We start from the raw sequence: 14813 nt of genomic DNA on the forward strand, positions 1-14813 counted from the left end.
ATATTAACAAGTGTTAATCAAAAGGAGTTTGAATACTGTTAGATCAGCTTATGATGAGATCTCAACTTTTTTCATACCCAGATACAAGCTGTCAGTCTATGCATTAAATCTACTGAAGTATATGTTGAAATACAGCCACAAGATGGAAGAGCATCCCAGACAGAGGGAAGATTATGAGCCAATGTGAGCAGGTAGGAACACATAACACATCTTTTGAGAAACTGTAAGGAAATTATGGGGCTGCAGGAGATAAATCTGAAAATGGATGCAGGAGCCAAATTGTGGACATTTTGAATGACAGACTAAGTATCTCAGAATTTTTTAGAAGTCAGTCATCAGCCACTGAAGATTTTCAAGGAGGGAAGTGATAATTTAAATGTAGTAGTTTGGGAAGATTGATCTGGTTGTAAATGGATAGGTTGTTGTGAAGCAGGGAAAATACTGGATGCAGGTAGTCAACTCAGCAGACCCTGGCAAAGAATCAAGAGTGAGATTAAATTTGAATGGTGAAAAGAGAATGCAAAATGAAGAATGAGAACAAGATCTACTGCAAAAGAAGAAAGAGGAATGAGATATAGTTTCAAAGATTTTTAAGAGTTCCCCAAAAGAATGATGGTGACTTTAGTGATCACAGTGAATCTTTTGCAGCTTCTCTGTGTGTGGGTCATGCTTTCTTTCTTTCTTTTTTTTTTTTTTTTTAACATTTTTTATTGATTTATAATCATTTTACAATGTTGTGTCAAATTCCAGTGTTCAGCACAATTTTTCAGTCATTCATGGACATATACACACTCATTGTCACATTTTTTTCTCTGTGAGTTATCATAACATTTTGTGTATATTTCCCTGTGCTATACAGTGTAATCTTGTTTATCTATTCTACAATTTTGAAATCCCAGTCTATCCCTTCCCACCCTCCACCCCCCTGGTAACCACAAGTCTGTATTCTCTGTCTGTGAGTCTATTTCTGTCCTTTATTTATGCTTTGTTTTTGTTTTTGTTTTTTAGATTCCACATATGAGCGATCTCATACGGTATTTTTCTTTCTCTTTCTGGCTTACTTCACTTAGAATGACATTCTCCAGGAGCATCCATGTTGCTGCAAATGGCATTATGTTGTCGGTTTTTATGGCTGAGTAGTATTCCATTGTATAAATATACCACCTCTTCTTTATCCAGTCACCTGTTGATGGACATTTAGGCAGTTTCCATGTTTTGGCTATTGTTAATAGTGCTGCTATGAACATTGGGGTGCAGGTGTCATCCTGAAGTAGATTTCCTTCTGGATACAAGCCCAGGAGTGGGATTCCTGGGTCATATGGTAAGTCTATTCCTAGTCTTTTGAGGAATCTCCACACTGTTTTCCATAGTGGCTGCACCAAACTGCATTCCCACCAGCAGTGTAGGAGGGTTCCCCTTTCTCCACAGCCTCTCCAGCATTTGTCATTTGTGGATTTTTGAATGATGGCCATTCTGACTGGTGTGAGGTGATACCTCATTGTAGTTTTGATTTGCATTTCTCTGATAATTAGTGATATGGAGCATTTTTTCACGTGCTTTTTGATCATTTGTATGTCTTCCTTGGAGAATTGCTTGTTTAGGTCTTCTGCCCATTTTTGGATTGGGTTGTTTATTTTTTTCTTATTGAGTCGTATGAGCTGCTTATATATTCTGGAGATCAAGCCTTTGTCGGTTTCACTTGCAAAAATTTTCTCCCATTCCGTAGGTTTTCTTCTTGTTTTATTTCTGGTTTCCTTTGCTGTGCAGAAGCTTGTAAGTTTCATTAGGTCCCATTTGTTTATTCTTGCTTTTATTTCTTCTAGGAGAAAATTTTTTAAATGTATGTCAGATAATGTTTTGCCTATGTTTTCCTCTAGGAGGTTTATTGTATCTTGTTTATGTTTAAGTCTTTAATCCATTTTGAGTTGATTTTTATATATGGTGTAAGGGAGTGTTCTAGCTTCATTGTTTTACATGCTGCTGTCCAGTTTTCCCAACACCATTTGCTGAAGAGACTGTCTTTATTCCAATGTATATTCTTGCCTCCTTTGTCAAAGATGAGTTGACCAAAAGTTTGTGGGTTCATTTCTGGGCTCTCTATTCTGTTCCATTGGTCTAAATGTCAGGGTCATGCTTTCTAATTGCCCTCCATGCCTTATTATAGGTTTTCTACCATAAAGGACCTACCATTCTTGGTATAGTAACATGGTTAACTTCTAATTCATTCTTCAAGAATGCTAGCTCACTTGTCATCTCTTCTTAAATAATTTTTTTTATGTTCTCTTAGTATCCTAGATATACAATTTTAAAAATCAACATATTTTAAAGATTGATTAATTTAGACTATAGGCACCCCAGGCAGATTACAGACTCCCCAAAGTTAGGGATCAAATTCCACAACTAGCACAGCAGCATGTAGTAGAAACTCAATCATTGTTTGAACAAGGAGCAGGTCTGGGAGTGTCAGAAGGCGAGTAAGCCTACAGAAAAACAGAAATGGGCAAATGTATGGAATGTAAGGATTAAGGAAAGGCTGTTTTATCAACATGTTGAAAAGCCAATGGAAATAAGATTGAAGAAGGTGATAAAAAGAGAAATCGATGAGGCAGAATTCCAGAGTGTAAGGCAGGCTATGGAATGCAGATAGAGAATTCATCCCCTGGCAGTCTAATATTTTCTACAGTGTTCAAAAGAGCCTCATATGTCTCCATTTCCTCACCTTAGTTTCTTGTGTTCCCACTCTCAAGAATGCCCTCCCATCTTGAGCCTCTATTTCAACATTTACTTATGCAAGTTGGAAGCACAGACCAAATATCACTATCGCATGAGCCCTTGCCTGGTCACTTATTTCTCTGAATCCCCAGAGTGATTTTTTTCTTAATATGCAGTCTGAAGAACACCTACATAAAGTTCACTTTGGGTGATGCTTTGAGAAGTTTATCTTCATAGACATACTCTATCTAATAAATGATGAAAGAGTGATAACATCAGAGTCATTTCACAACTCCAAATGAAGTAATGGATTTAAGGAAATGATCATCTATGGCTACAAGAACATTAGTGGAAAAAGGTTGGTGGGGTACTTAATGATGGATGAAGCCAACTGTACCTAAACCCACTGATCAAACTTAAAGTCATAAAAAGAAAGACAATTAGACATCATATACCAGCTTATGGAAGGACACTCTCTAATATATTTTTGTAGAGAAAAAAAAATGAACCTGCATTTGACCAGATTTTATTTGTTACAACCAGTTTAAAGTATATGCAGAAGACAGAGAAAACATGAAAACAGAACACTAGGTTGTATTCAGCAAAATCCTGAATGTGTGAAACAATCCAGTTTTTCAACAAATAAATTGCAAGGAGTAAAATTTAAATAGCGGGTGGAAAACCTATAGTTTAAATATATGTTAAAAGAAACTTAAAGACTTGTCAACCAAAATTGAGATATGTTTGAGTCCTGATTTCAACAAACCCAAATTTATAAATCATTTATGAGACAAATGAGGAAATAAGGCCATCCACTGACACCAGGATATTACTCTCTATTTTTAGGTAGGTTAAGCATCATTATACATCTTGAAATACTTTCAGATGAAATGATACAATGTCTGGAATTTGCTTCAGAGTAATGCACAAGGTAGCCAGGGTTGGGGAGTGAGTGGTGGGGCTATAAATGAAACAAGACTGATTGTTGCTGGTGTTGGATGGTAGCCACATAGTTCATCTTAATATATATTTGAAAAGTTTATATACTTTCTATTTTGTATCATTTTAAAATGCAACTTCCTGGACTCCACCTCAGAACTACTGGATTAAAAGGAGAGTATGAGAATCCGTATTATTAACAGGTTCTAAAGAGATGACTGCCCACTAAGCTTTGGGAATCACAGTCCTAAACAATTTATCCCATTGCTCTTGCTCTTGTCAGAGACATCCAGTCAATTACACATGCTTGTCATACCTTTAAAGATAGAAATTGAGTTTGTAACTCCCAAGGTGCTCAAAAAATATTAGTGCTGTGAGTCAAAATTGCTACTCACTGTGAGTAAACATTTTAAGTCTAGATTATACAAGATTTATCCACATATCCAATATATCAGGAGTACGCACTTTCTCAGCTCTTAGCAATAATCTTCTGGCCATGTGGAATTTTTTTCTTAGTGGTACTTAGCACTCCTAATTCCTAAAGGGCCAATATTTTTATACCTCATGCAGCAAGGATAAAATCTAACAGGATGAGAACAACAATAACCTCCTCTTTCACAGACTGATGGAAATAGAGAATATTAGCATCAACATGTAGAAACCTAAACCATACATATATATGGCATTTTAAGAAAAATACATGAAATGTGAAATGTTTATATCTGCCATATTCCTGAACTTTCCCTTTGTCCAAGTTTTTCTTGCAATGATTCATTTATTAAATAACCACTTTGACTCTCCTAAAAGGGTATTTTTGGGAAAATGTAACCTTTTATCGAGAATTATTTTTCCCAAAGTATTCCCCAAATCTTGGAATTCTTGAAAGAACTCTATAATAGATTCTGTCCTAGTACTGGTCCAGTGTTCTAGTTCTACTAATTAGCTCGGTGGTCTTAAATCTGGCACTAATTTTACTGGGTCCTGGTTTCCCCATGTATATAATTCTAAAATAAATGTCAATCTACTCCTGGATCATCTGTAAATTAATCCGGTTTTATGCTACTTCAAGAAAAAAGCATTTCACCTAAAATTTAAATAAAAACCACATCCTTCAAGAAAAAAAGATAAAAAATGGTTTTACCTCAGCATCTTAGATACAGATAAATAAGGCCAAATGCATTCATTCTGTTCTGAAGGTAAAAATCCAGGATTATGAAAGATTCTTCCCACTTTGACTTACCTGTTTATGAGCATGATCGTAAGAATTAATATGATTGTCAAACTCCTGATGTTTGTGATACTGCTTGTCACATAATTCACAGTAGAAGTTTGCCTTCACATCTTCCAGGGCCTTTGCTGTTGACTTCTCCTTTTCTGGAAAATCCTTCAAAAAAAAAAAAAAAAGGCAAACATGTTGGTTGTACTTCTCTGTAGTAGCATAACCAGATCTCATATTAATCAAGTTGGTATTTAATTTTTCACTGATTGAAAGAACATGGTTAGGCTCAGTACCTTTTAGAAATTCATGGCACTAAGGAAGTAACTTTCAGCTCAGCCTTATCCCTAAGTTACTGATAGACACAGAGTGACTTATCCCAAAGGAGCCCTCAGCTGCAGGCTGGTCCTTAAGTCATCCTTCTCGCCACCAGATGTGGTTCTGCTGACTCACTCAACTGGAATACTCACCACCATTTTTTCAGCCTATCCAATGATCCATCTCAAACATCAGAACTCTTCTCTGCTATAATATTTTATTAAGATATTGATTGTACTGTTTTACGTCACTACCGACTGCTTCATGTATTTTAGCCTCCGTGAGATCATCAGTGTTGGGACTTACTACTCTCTCTTCACATAATGCATTTTCCCACCTTGTGAAACTGGTGAGCTGATACTCCTTTCCCAACATGCAGCTCTTTGGCTCACTCTGGGAAGCCTTTTCCATGACATTTCCAGGAGAAGAAAGCCTCCAATGTGCTGCTTATTACCAAACACCTCTATGACCATTCCTACTTTGTCTCCATCATAGATATTTCTTTCTTTGATATTACCCCTTACATTTTTGTACTGCACACAATTGCATCTTCAGCCAACTGATTTATCCCCTCCACACACAATCCCTGCGTGACCCCATTCACACTATATTTAGAGCCTTATTTATCCATAATTTCTAACTCCAGCCTAAGCTGCTTCTACAAGAATCCGCTCCTGCTAGACGCTGCCAGCGGGTTTATTTAAGCTTACGATTTTGACTATTCTCTATTCCCAACAGAGTTTTGGCCACATCATTCCCCTGCTTAAAATCCTCTTGAATTCTCTCATTGCCTATAGAGTAATAGTGACAAATGCTTATTTAACATAAACTATGTGCCAGGTATTCAGCTAAGTATCTGAATTATTTCACTTCCTCCTCACATAAGTTCTGTTTTAATCTACATTTCATAGCTGCATCAACCAGCACTCAGAGAGATCACACACTTGGGGTCACTGATTCAGCAAAGGGAGAAAGCGATTTAAATTCAAAGAACCAATGCCTAGCTCCCTTGTTAATAAACAGCTGTGCTTTACCACCTCTCTTTAAAGCCAATCCCCTTAACATACCACGCAAGCTCCTTCCTGCCTCATCAGGGTCAACTTACATCTATCCATGCTCCCACATTACCTCTTTAATTCTATTACTAGATAGGCCACATGGTATTAAATGATCTGTTTTCATGTCTATTTCTCCCATAAATCCTTTAGAGGCAGAAACCATTTTACTCTTTTTGTGTCCACAGTGCCAAATGTATTGTCTAGCCCAGAACAGGTGCTTATTATGCATTACATAAATTGATAATGGTGGTTTACATATTCATGCCTCCTACCATTGTGCAAGTTCTCCTCTTTTATCCCATTTATCCCAGTGCCCAAATAAAAGAATCACTGGCACGTGGAGGATACCAAACAAATATTCATGAAGAATGGATCAACAAAATAAAGAAGGGATATTAGCTTTGTTTCCCCAAAATGACTAACCTTCTATAAAAAGAAATTAAGCCTTAAACCTGAATCATAGGGGCATCACAGCTCAGACAAAATAGCAAGTCCAGGGAATTTTGGCAGATTCTCACAAGACTGGGTGAAGGGAGGGGGCAATTAACTTAGACACAGGAACATAATGATCCAAGCCCAAATATGAGTCTAGCGTGCATGGCAAAAAGCAGGAAGGACGTGAGTAACATTAACAAAGAGCAAACTAGACCAAATATCTGGATTGCCTGTCTAAGAAAGTTGAAGTAGAAATTTGGTTACATTCTAGGCTAATGGGGCATATAAAGCTACTTAACAGGATGCATCCAGTAATGAGAATATGGACACTGATTTCAAGACAAGAACCCAGTTGTTCAAAGAACTGAGATAACGCAATCACATGATAGAGCAGTCTTGCATTGAAGTAGACCAAATCTTTTGAGGTAATATGCTTAGAATCAGGAGGAACCATTATTTTTCATCCAGTCTTTCTCACTAAGAATTTGTAATGCCTTTTCTTAGTATCATTAGAGGGACTGAAATGGAACAAAGGACTACTTTGGTTTATACATAGTTGCTCTTCCTTTATTATTTTTTGAACCTCCAGGCTCAAAAATGCCTGTTTCATTAGCTGGCATGGATGACAACTGAGAATTCAGGGTCAATCTATGGTTTCAAATGTATTTTCATATTATTTCAGATGATGTAGAGGATTTTAGGACAATAGCTCAATGGCCAGGAGTGGGGCTTCTCCAGTTACTCCTGGTATCTACATCAAAGCATCTTTTATTTCTAAAACATTTTTAATTATGATACTGCATGACTCTCAATGAAAAATGTTGTAATTATAAAAGAGTTCTACCAACATTTGAGTCATATACAGTTTCTTATACATGTTCACATTTGACAGTCATCAGATTAAATTACAGATTAAATTACCCCACAATGATATGCACTAATAAGGGCATATCCTTGTCCCCTTAAGAGAGGAAGAATGCACAGGTGGAGTATAAATGCTATTAGCAAAACATACAGAGATTCCAATCCAGTGTGTCCCCCAAAGCCAGAAGTAAACATACAAACTCAATAGCAGGTGCCTATGGAGTACAAATGGGGAAGCTGAGACCTGAGGGTAGAAATCTCGGGCAGAGGAGACTGCAAGACAAGAGTTGGGTAGGGACAGAGGAATTATAAAGGAAAAGAAAAAAAGAATTCCTTAAGAATCTTTGGCAAAATCTGAAAACTGGGATTACAGCTGGAGCTGACTTTTGGTAAAAGAACCATAACCTAGTGGTCCATGATATTACTCAGTATAAGGTAGACCTGCTCTCATGTGAAACTGGACTACCTATGCAGATGGAGCTGAGTTGGTCCAGCTGGATGTGCCAGAAGGCTGGAGGGTCTTAGACTAACAGGAGAGATATCATCTAGTCTAATATTACCATTTAGCAGAAGAGGCAACTGACGTTTAGTAATTTCGTGATTTGAATAAAATTACGTAATGGTACAGGAGGGGCACACTTTCCATTGTCTCATGCTACCCAACCATTCATCCATTCATCTATCCATAAGTCCATCCACTAACCATTAAGCATTTCTTCAGTCAAGATTATCTCTTATTAAGCAACTTGTAATCATCAATTTCTTATTAGGTCTTTATCTCAGAGTTTCCACAGTCTAGCATGGCAGGATTACACATAAAGAGGTAAACTCTGTCAGTTGTGACACAGTAATAATTATTCGTTGTTATAGAGTTTAGTGAGCTCATACTAGTTAAGAACAATTGAAGAAAGACAGGTTTGTTTGTTTTTTTCTCTCTCTTTCACATATAGCACCACATACACTGTAAGCTCTCAGAATTTTTTGCCCTTTTGTTGAATGGCAGGATACTTTTACTGGTCAAATAACCTTGAAGGCAAATTAAGATGACATTTATTCTCTGAAATAATTACACAATCTTTAAATATATTCACAGACATGGAGTAAACAAGAAAAGAGTAAAAACAGCCACTTATTCTCAGTATTAGTAAATTTTAAAAAGTAAAAAAAAATGAATAAAATGCATAATAATGCATTAGACATATAAAAGTTGACATATAACTCTGTTATTCATTTGCTAGTTACACAAATTTCCCTTCTCACAGTATGCCTAGAAGAGGAGGCTTTGAAAGTGTACTTGACAGGAAAAAATAACATTCATGAAATCAAAGAAAACTGCTTGCTAATCATTCTCAATGGTTCATTAAAAGGTTGAAAATGAAGTATAAATTAAATTTGGCAGTTATCATAATGAGTCATTTCTAAAACATTAGGCATTGCCAATGGGCATTTTATGTTGCAGCTCAGTAAGAATTCTGTAGTAATTAATTACTTTTCATAATTAATATTTTGGGTGCAAGGAGAGAAAAAGTACTCTTTCACACCAATAATTTTGTATCCAGGCATATAACAGGTGTGTCTGTTAAGTGGCAAGTATTCTGACTAGAGTAATGCATTTAATTAGAAATATGGATGTTTGCTACCAAATTATTTTTATTGCTGTGAGGATGCTTACCCACTAACGCCCATTGTGCTCTCAGTGTAAAACAGAAATCTGCCAAGCATTTCACGCTTGTTAACTCCCTTGATCCTCACGACAATGTTATGAAGTAGCATCTCTTATTATCCCATATAAAGACATGGGAGGCAAGGCACAAACACATTTAGAAACTCACTCAACGCTGAAGAGCAGAGACTAGATTCAGACTCAGATGTGCCTGACTTCAGAGCTGTTAATCACCATTCTCATGGCTGCCCTAATTACTTAGCCTTTATTCAGATGCCATGTGATTCTGAGCTGTCTTGGCTAACTTTTTTGTAGATTTGGAATGATACAGAGCCTCTAGCTCCCAGAGAGAGTAAGAGGACTAATTATAATTTTAAAAATCTATAAAGCTCTCGAAGAGATAGGCAGTAGGAAAATACAAGGTGGTAGTCCTGTTTCTACTGGTTCTTAATACGTGCCCTGATGATTGAAGAGAAGAAATCAATTGCTGTTCTTCGTATCTCCCTGACGGTAATACCAGCTCAGAGCTTTGAGGACTGAATTCATATTCTTCATTGGAAAGTTCACATTTGACCTTTCACTGTTATGTGTAAGAGACTGCTTTAAGAATTCTAATATTCTCTAACCTGTTCTGTGATAATGGCCCCCAAATAAAATCCTGCTTCAAAGAGAGTGAATTTTCCTCCTCCACTGATCAAGTGGTTGTCACAGATTCAAAAAAAGAAAAACCTGTTTTGGTCCCCACTGTCTCCTTGCATCTCTGTACTAGACTGGGTAATGGAAAATTTGCTTTAGACAGTTTTATTTCTGTATTTATTTTTGTGATAGGGAAAATTTAGTTTTTGAAGACTGACTAACTTGAATCTCAGCCCCTCTTGTACAGCAGTTTAAATTCTTTAAGTTGTCAGTTTTCTCAATATAAATTAAGGGGAATAATGAATAGGTTGCAGGATTGTTATGAGTATAAAATGAGATCATTTTTATGAAAGCGCTTAGTACAGTATATGCTAAAAGTAGGGATTTGACGTTTGGATATTTTGTGTGTGTATGTGTGTGTTGTGTGTGTGTGTATCCTTGTACACATGTGACACTAGAAAATTATTTTAAAACACCATTCTCCTATGTAGTCTACAAAGCAACTCTGATTTTCTGATGAGAATTTCGAGCAAGTGATGGGAGTCCTTATCATCTTCAACCCACAATCTCATATGAAACATAATCCCTGCTAGAAAATTCAAATTTGGTTTAAATATTAGGGTTTTCAGACATTTTATCTTTTGTTTATTTTATTTTTTTATTTGTAGTTGACATGTCAATTTTCAATTGATTAGTTTCTGGTATATATCATAGTGATTCAGTTATACATATATTTATATATCCCTTTTCCTATTCTTCTTCATTATAGGTTATTATAAGATACTGAATTCTATTCCCTGTGCTATACAGTAGGACCTTGTTGTTTATCTATTTTATATATAGTGTTAGTATCTGCAAATCCCAAACTCCCATTTTATCCCTCCCTACCCACTTTCCCTCCTAGTAACCATAAGTTTGTTTTCTGTGTGTGTGAGTCTGGTTCTGGTTTTTAAATTAGCTCATCTGTGTTATTTTGAAAATTCTACATGTAAGTGATATATATGGGAATTTTTCTCTTTCTAGCTTCTGGTACACCACATCAACAAAAGAGAGGACAAAAGTCACATGATCATCTCAATAGATGCAGAAAAAGCATCTGATAAAGTTCAATATCCATTCATGACAAAAACTCTTACCAAAGTGGGTGTTGAATTAAGTCACATTTATTTATCCTTTGGACTGTTTAGAAATTACACACACACAAGAGAGCATATTTATTTCCCTAAAGATGTGACTGGCTTCCTTTATAAAAAGGACGGTCTTTGCATTCTATAGCATCTAGCATGTTACTTGTTACTTAGGAGAAACACAATATTTAGGGTTTTTTTGAAATGAAAATAAAAATATATTCTCTAAAATATTTCCTGTAATGTCATTTATAACTGCAGAATATTGAAATCATAGGCCTAACAAAATGAGAACAGATGGCTAATTGTGTGCGAGCTATGTGATGGAGTATTATCCTATGATTGAAGGTAATCTTAAGGAACAATTTACAATAGCATAGGAAAATACTTATGATATGTTAAATGAAAGAAACAGGATACAAAAAAAAATTACATCAGGTATGATCTCAGATATGTAAATCAATAGGTGTTGAAGAAAAGGAAAAGGCCAAAATTGTAACAGTGGGAAAAAAATAACTGTAATGGTGGATATGTTTCTTTCCTACACTCCTCCATTTATAAGGTTTCTACAATGTCTTTGTATCCCTTTATAATCAAGAAAAATCCACTGAGAAGAAAAAAACAAAACAAAAACCTAGTCCCCCAAAATCCATTAACGACACAAGAATTTACTAGCAGATTCTTAGGTGCCTCCTCACTTCCCCACAACAGTTTCCTGAACCTGATTCCTTCCAAAATTCACCTCCCAACAAAATCTTCCCAAACCTTTGCCTCCCCATCCCTAACTTTATTGCCTCATAGTTGGTGTTCCCTTAAATTCATTCTCTTTCAACTTGTGTTTCCTAAACCTCACACTGAACTCAAAATTCCTTCAGCCTCACTTCCCCTCTCTGCTAATGAGAACAGCTCTGGTGGCAAGCCCAGGGAATGGCCCACATCTCAGTCCGGGCTTGGCCAGATCAGAGCAGGTAGGTCTGGGAGAGGAGATTCGGTTAGACTTCCCCTCCCAGCCTCTCATATGACACCCGTGATACCGACTGTGCCTAGAAGTGGCCTGACCAGAGGGGCCAGAAATATTGTTGCACAAATGCTCTTCATATCTGTTTCTTATTTTAAACTGTTTTGACTTTTAAGCAATTTGACTTTCAAGCGTAGCCTCAGCATTGTTATTTAGTCCATTTCTTCCTCCTGAAATTCTCAAAACGGCTCATTTATCTAGCAGCACCTTTCCCCAGGGCCTGAACCAATTCTGGTTTTTCCATTTAAGTGGGTAACTCAATGTAAGAGACTTACTACACGCATTAGCAGTTCCCAAAGTCACTTCTTGTTCTTGGGCTTTGCACCACCCATTGAAACCCTTTCCCCCAGCTTCAGAGTGTGAGAGTGCGTCCGCGTGGGCGCGGTGCAGGTGGAGTTCTCCGCCCTAGCGCACAGACGCGGCTTCCCTGACCATCTTGAGCGCCCCCGCGGTGGGCGGGTGCCGGGTGGCTCCGAGCTGGCCCACGGATCCGGACACGGATCTGAACGGTCTATCCCCGCTCTAGTGCACCCTCCGCTGAGCTTAAGCTCACGGAGCCTTTGTCTGCCATCGCCTCAGCCATAGCTCGGACCCCGCAGCTCCAGGGCTTCCTAGTCCCACCGGGGCTGCCCCAGTCTAAGGACCGCCCCGGTCTAACAGTGCCCCTAAAGGTGCCCCGTCTAACGGTCGCCCACCCAACGGCCGTGCGTGCATCGTCTGTGTGGTGGTGGCGGATTCAGAGACAGCTTCCAGAAACAGGTAAGCCAATTTGGGGCGGCCCCGGGTCTTCGGGGAGCCTAGCATAGGGAGATAGGGCCTGGGGGCTACCTTGCTTCATCCCACCTAGGCTTGGGCTCTTTGGGCCACTGGGGCCTGTGCCATCGCCGTTCCTCCTCCGGGATTCCCCGCATCGCCTTGTGACTCAGCCCTGGGGTTCCCCTTGCCTGCTCCACGATACCCTCCCCGCACCACGTGACCCCCCCATCCCATCATGATCCAGACTCAGGGGTCTCTCCCAGTGCCTAATAACAGCACTCCCAACCCCCATAGGAATCTCCGCTGTTGTCTGTTTCCCGTGAGCCTGGTGATTCGGGCGTCTCTCCCCTAGGATGTTCCACAGGGGGCGCTCCATTCTCCTTCGAGGCTCGAGGGCTGCCCTGTGCAACAGCCTCAGTGTGCTGCAGAGGCCGTCCGCAACCTCATACCTTTTGGCATAGTCCGTGGACACAACGCCCAGCTTCTCAGCGCTGCTCCTGAGGGTGTGCCCTTGACCCAGTGCGAGCTCCATGCTGAGAAGGGTGCTGGAGTGAGCTCCCCACTTATCACCCAGGTGAGCCACGGAGTTGGGAGTGGTGCTGCTGAAACCAGCCCTCACCCAGCCCTTCCTCTCCAAACCCCGGGGAAGAGGCCTTGTCTAACCGTCTGAATTTCCACACTTCTGAGTCCTCGTGTCCCCTGCTCTGACCACTTCTCCCTACTCTGACTCACCGCCCTCCAGGTCCACTGGTGTGTCCACCCTTTCCGAGTATTGCTGGTACTCACCTACATCGAGGAATATAGGTAAGAAGAGGATCTTCCTACCCTCCCCAACTAGAGTCTTCTCAACTCCTCCCCGAGGGCCCTAGACCTTTCCCCCTTACCTCTAAACATTTCCAAACTTTTCATGTGCTTAGCCCTCTCTTCTTTGTTTCTCATCTTTTCTCCTTCCTTGTTTTTCAGTTCTCAAGTGCCATCTCCAATGTCTGCCCCTTTACTAGCTTCATGTCCTTGGGTAATTTGACTTCTCAGAGTCTCAGTGTCCTCCTTTGTAAAATGGGGATAAAAGTAGTGCCTACGTCCCAGGGTGGTTCTGAGGATTAAATGGGCTAAGGCTAACAGGGGTATATGCGGAGTAGTTAGCACAGAGCTCAGCAAAGGTCAGCTGAGTTGTGACCCCATCCTCACCCCTGTCTTCCAGATGCATGAGTCTGACGGCTCCGTCATAGTCTATTGGCATGCACTGGACTCTGGAGATGCCTCCTGTGGGGCTGAGTGGGGGCTGCCGATCGGGCCGGAGCTTCTGTCTTCTCACCACCCCACTGCCCGCGCCTGCGGTAGGCCTCCGCGGGGTGCGCAGCGGAGTATGGAACCAGAACCTCCGCAAGCTAGCGCACCCAGCGGTGCGGCAGACGCGCAGTGTCCAGGCACACCATCGTGTGCTTGCGGCCCATTCTGCATGGCGGTGCACCGAGCCGCGGGTCCGTGTGCTAGGGCTGCTGCGGCAGGAACCCGGCTAGGGGCTGAGCGCTGTGGTGCGGTATGCAGAGGGGCCCGACACTGACACGCCCGGAGTGATGCGGGGCACCTCCTCATTCTTGGTCTCTGGCCGGTCTCCAGCCACATGAGGCTTGGGTGTGTAATAGTAGAGATCTGAGGGAGAACTGGGAGCTGAGGGGCTGTGCCCTCCCGACTGAGGCCCGGGGGCTGGCTCCCAGAGACAACTCCAGAGAAGGGTGAGGACTGGTGGCAAGCACCACCTCCACTGCCGGTTTGCTACTTGAGTTCAAGGATCCGATCGAGGATAGGTGGCCCCTTGCCTGGCTGTCTAGTTCCTCTAAAGGACCGCGAGGCCCTGTCTCCTGAAACTGCTTCGGGGTGAGTGGGGTTCCCAGGGTGACTCTCAGCTCCTGAGAATGCTCCCAAGATTCCATCCACTCCTATAAAAAAATGTTAAAAAAAAAAAAAAAAAAGATTCCGTCTGCTCCTCAGAGTCTGTATCCATCCAAGATCTTCCTAAAGGGATCTGGTCCATGCTCCCTTCGTCCTGGGGAAATACATTTGCCTTGGA

At 40.3% G+C, this 14813-nt stretch overlaps 1 protein-coding gene across 7 annotated transcripts in view; it reads right to left on the bottom strand.

Moving 5' to 3' along the window:
• The window catches only part of ZNF804B (zinc finger protein 804B), an 873532-nt gene that overhangs the window by 88344 nt on the left and 770375 nt on the right, over positions 1–14813 (bottom strand). For all 7 annotated transcript variants that reach the window (XM_074367517.1, XM_074367515.1, XM_074367514.1 and 4 more), the window contains one exon: positions 4892–5035. In XM_074367517.1, coding sequence (XP_074223618.1) covers positions 4892–5035 — 144 coding nt within the window. The remainder of the gene's footprint in view (positions 1–4891; positions 5036–14813) is intronic.

The sequence above is a fragment of the Camelus bactrianus genome, chromosome 7, assembly GCF_048773025.1.
Source record: "Camelus bactrianus isolate YW-2024 breed Bactrian camel chromosome 7, ASM4877302v1, whole genome shotgun sequence".
Classification (NCBI taxonomy): domain Eukaryota; kingdom Metazoa; phylum Chordata; class Mammalia; order Artiodactyla; family Camelidae; genus Camelus; species Camelus bactrianus.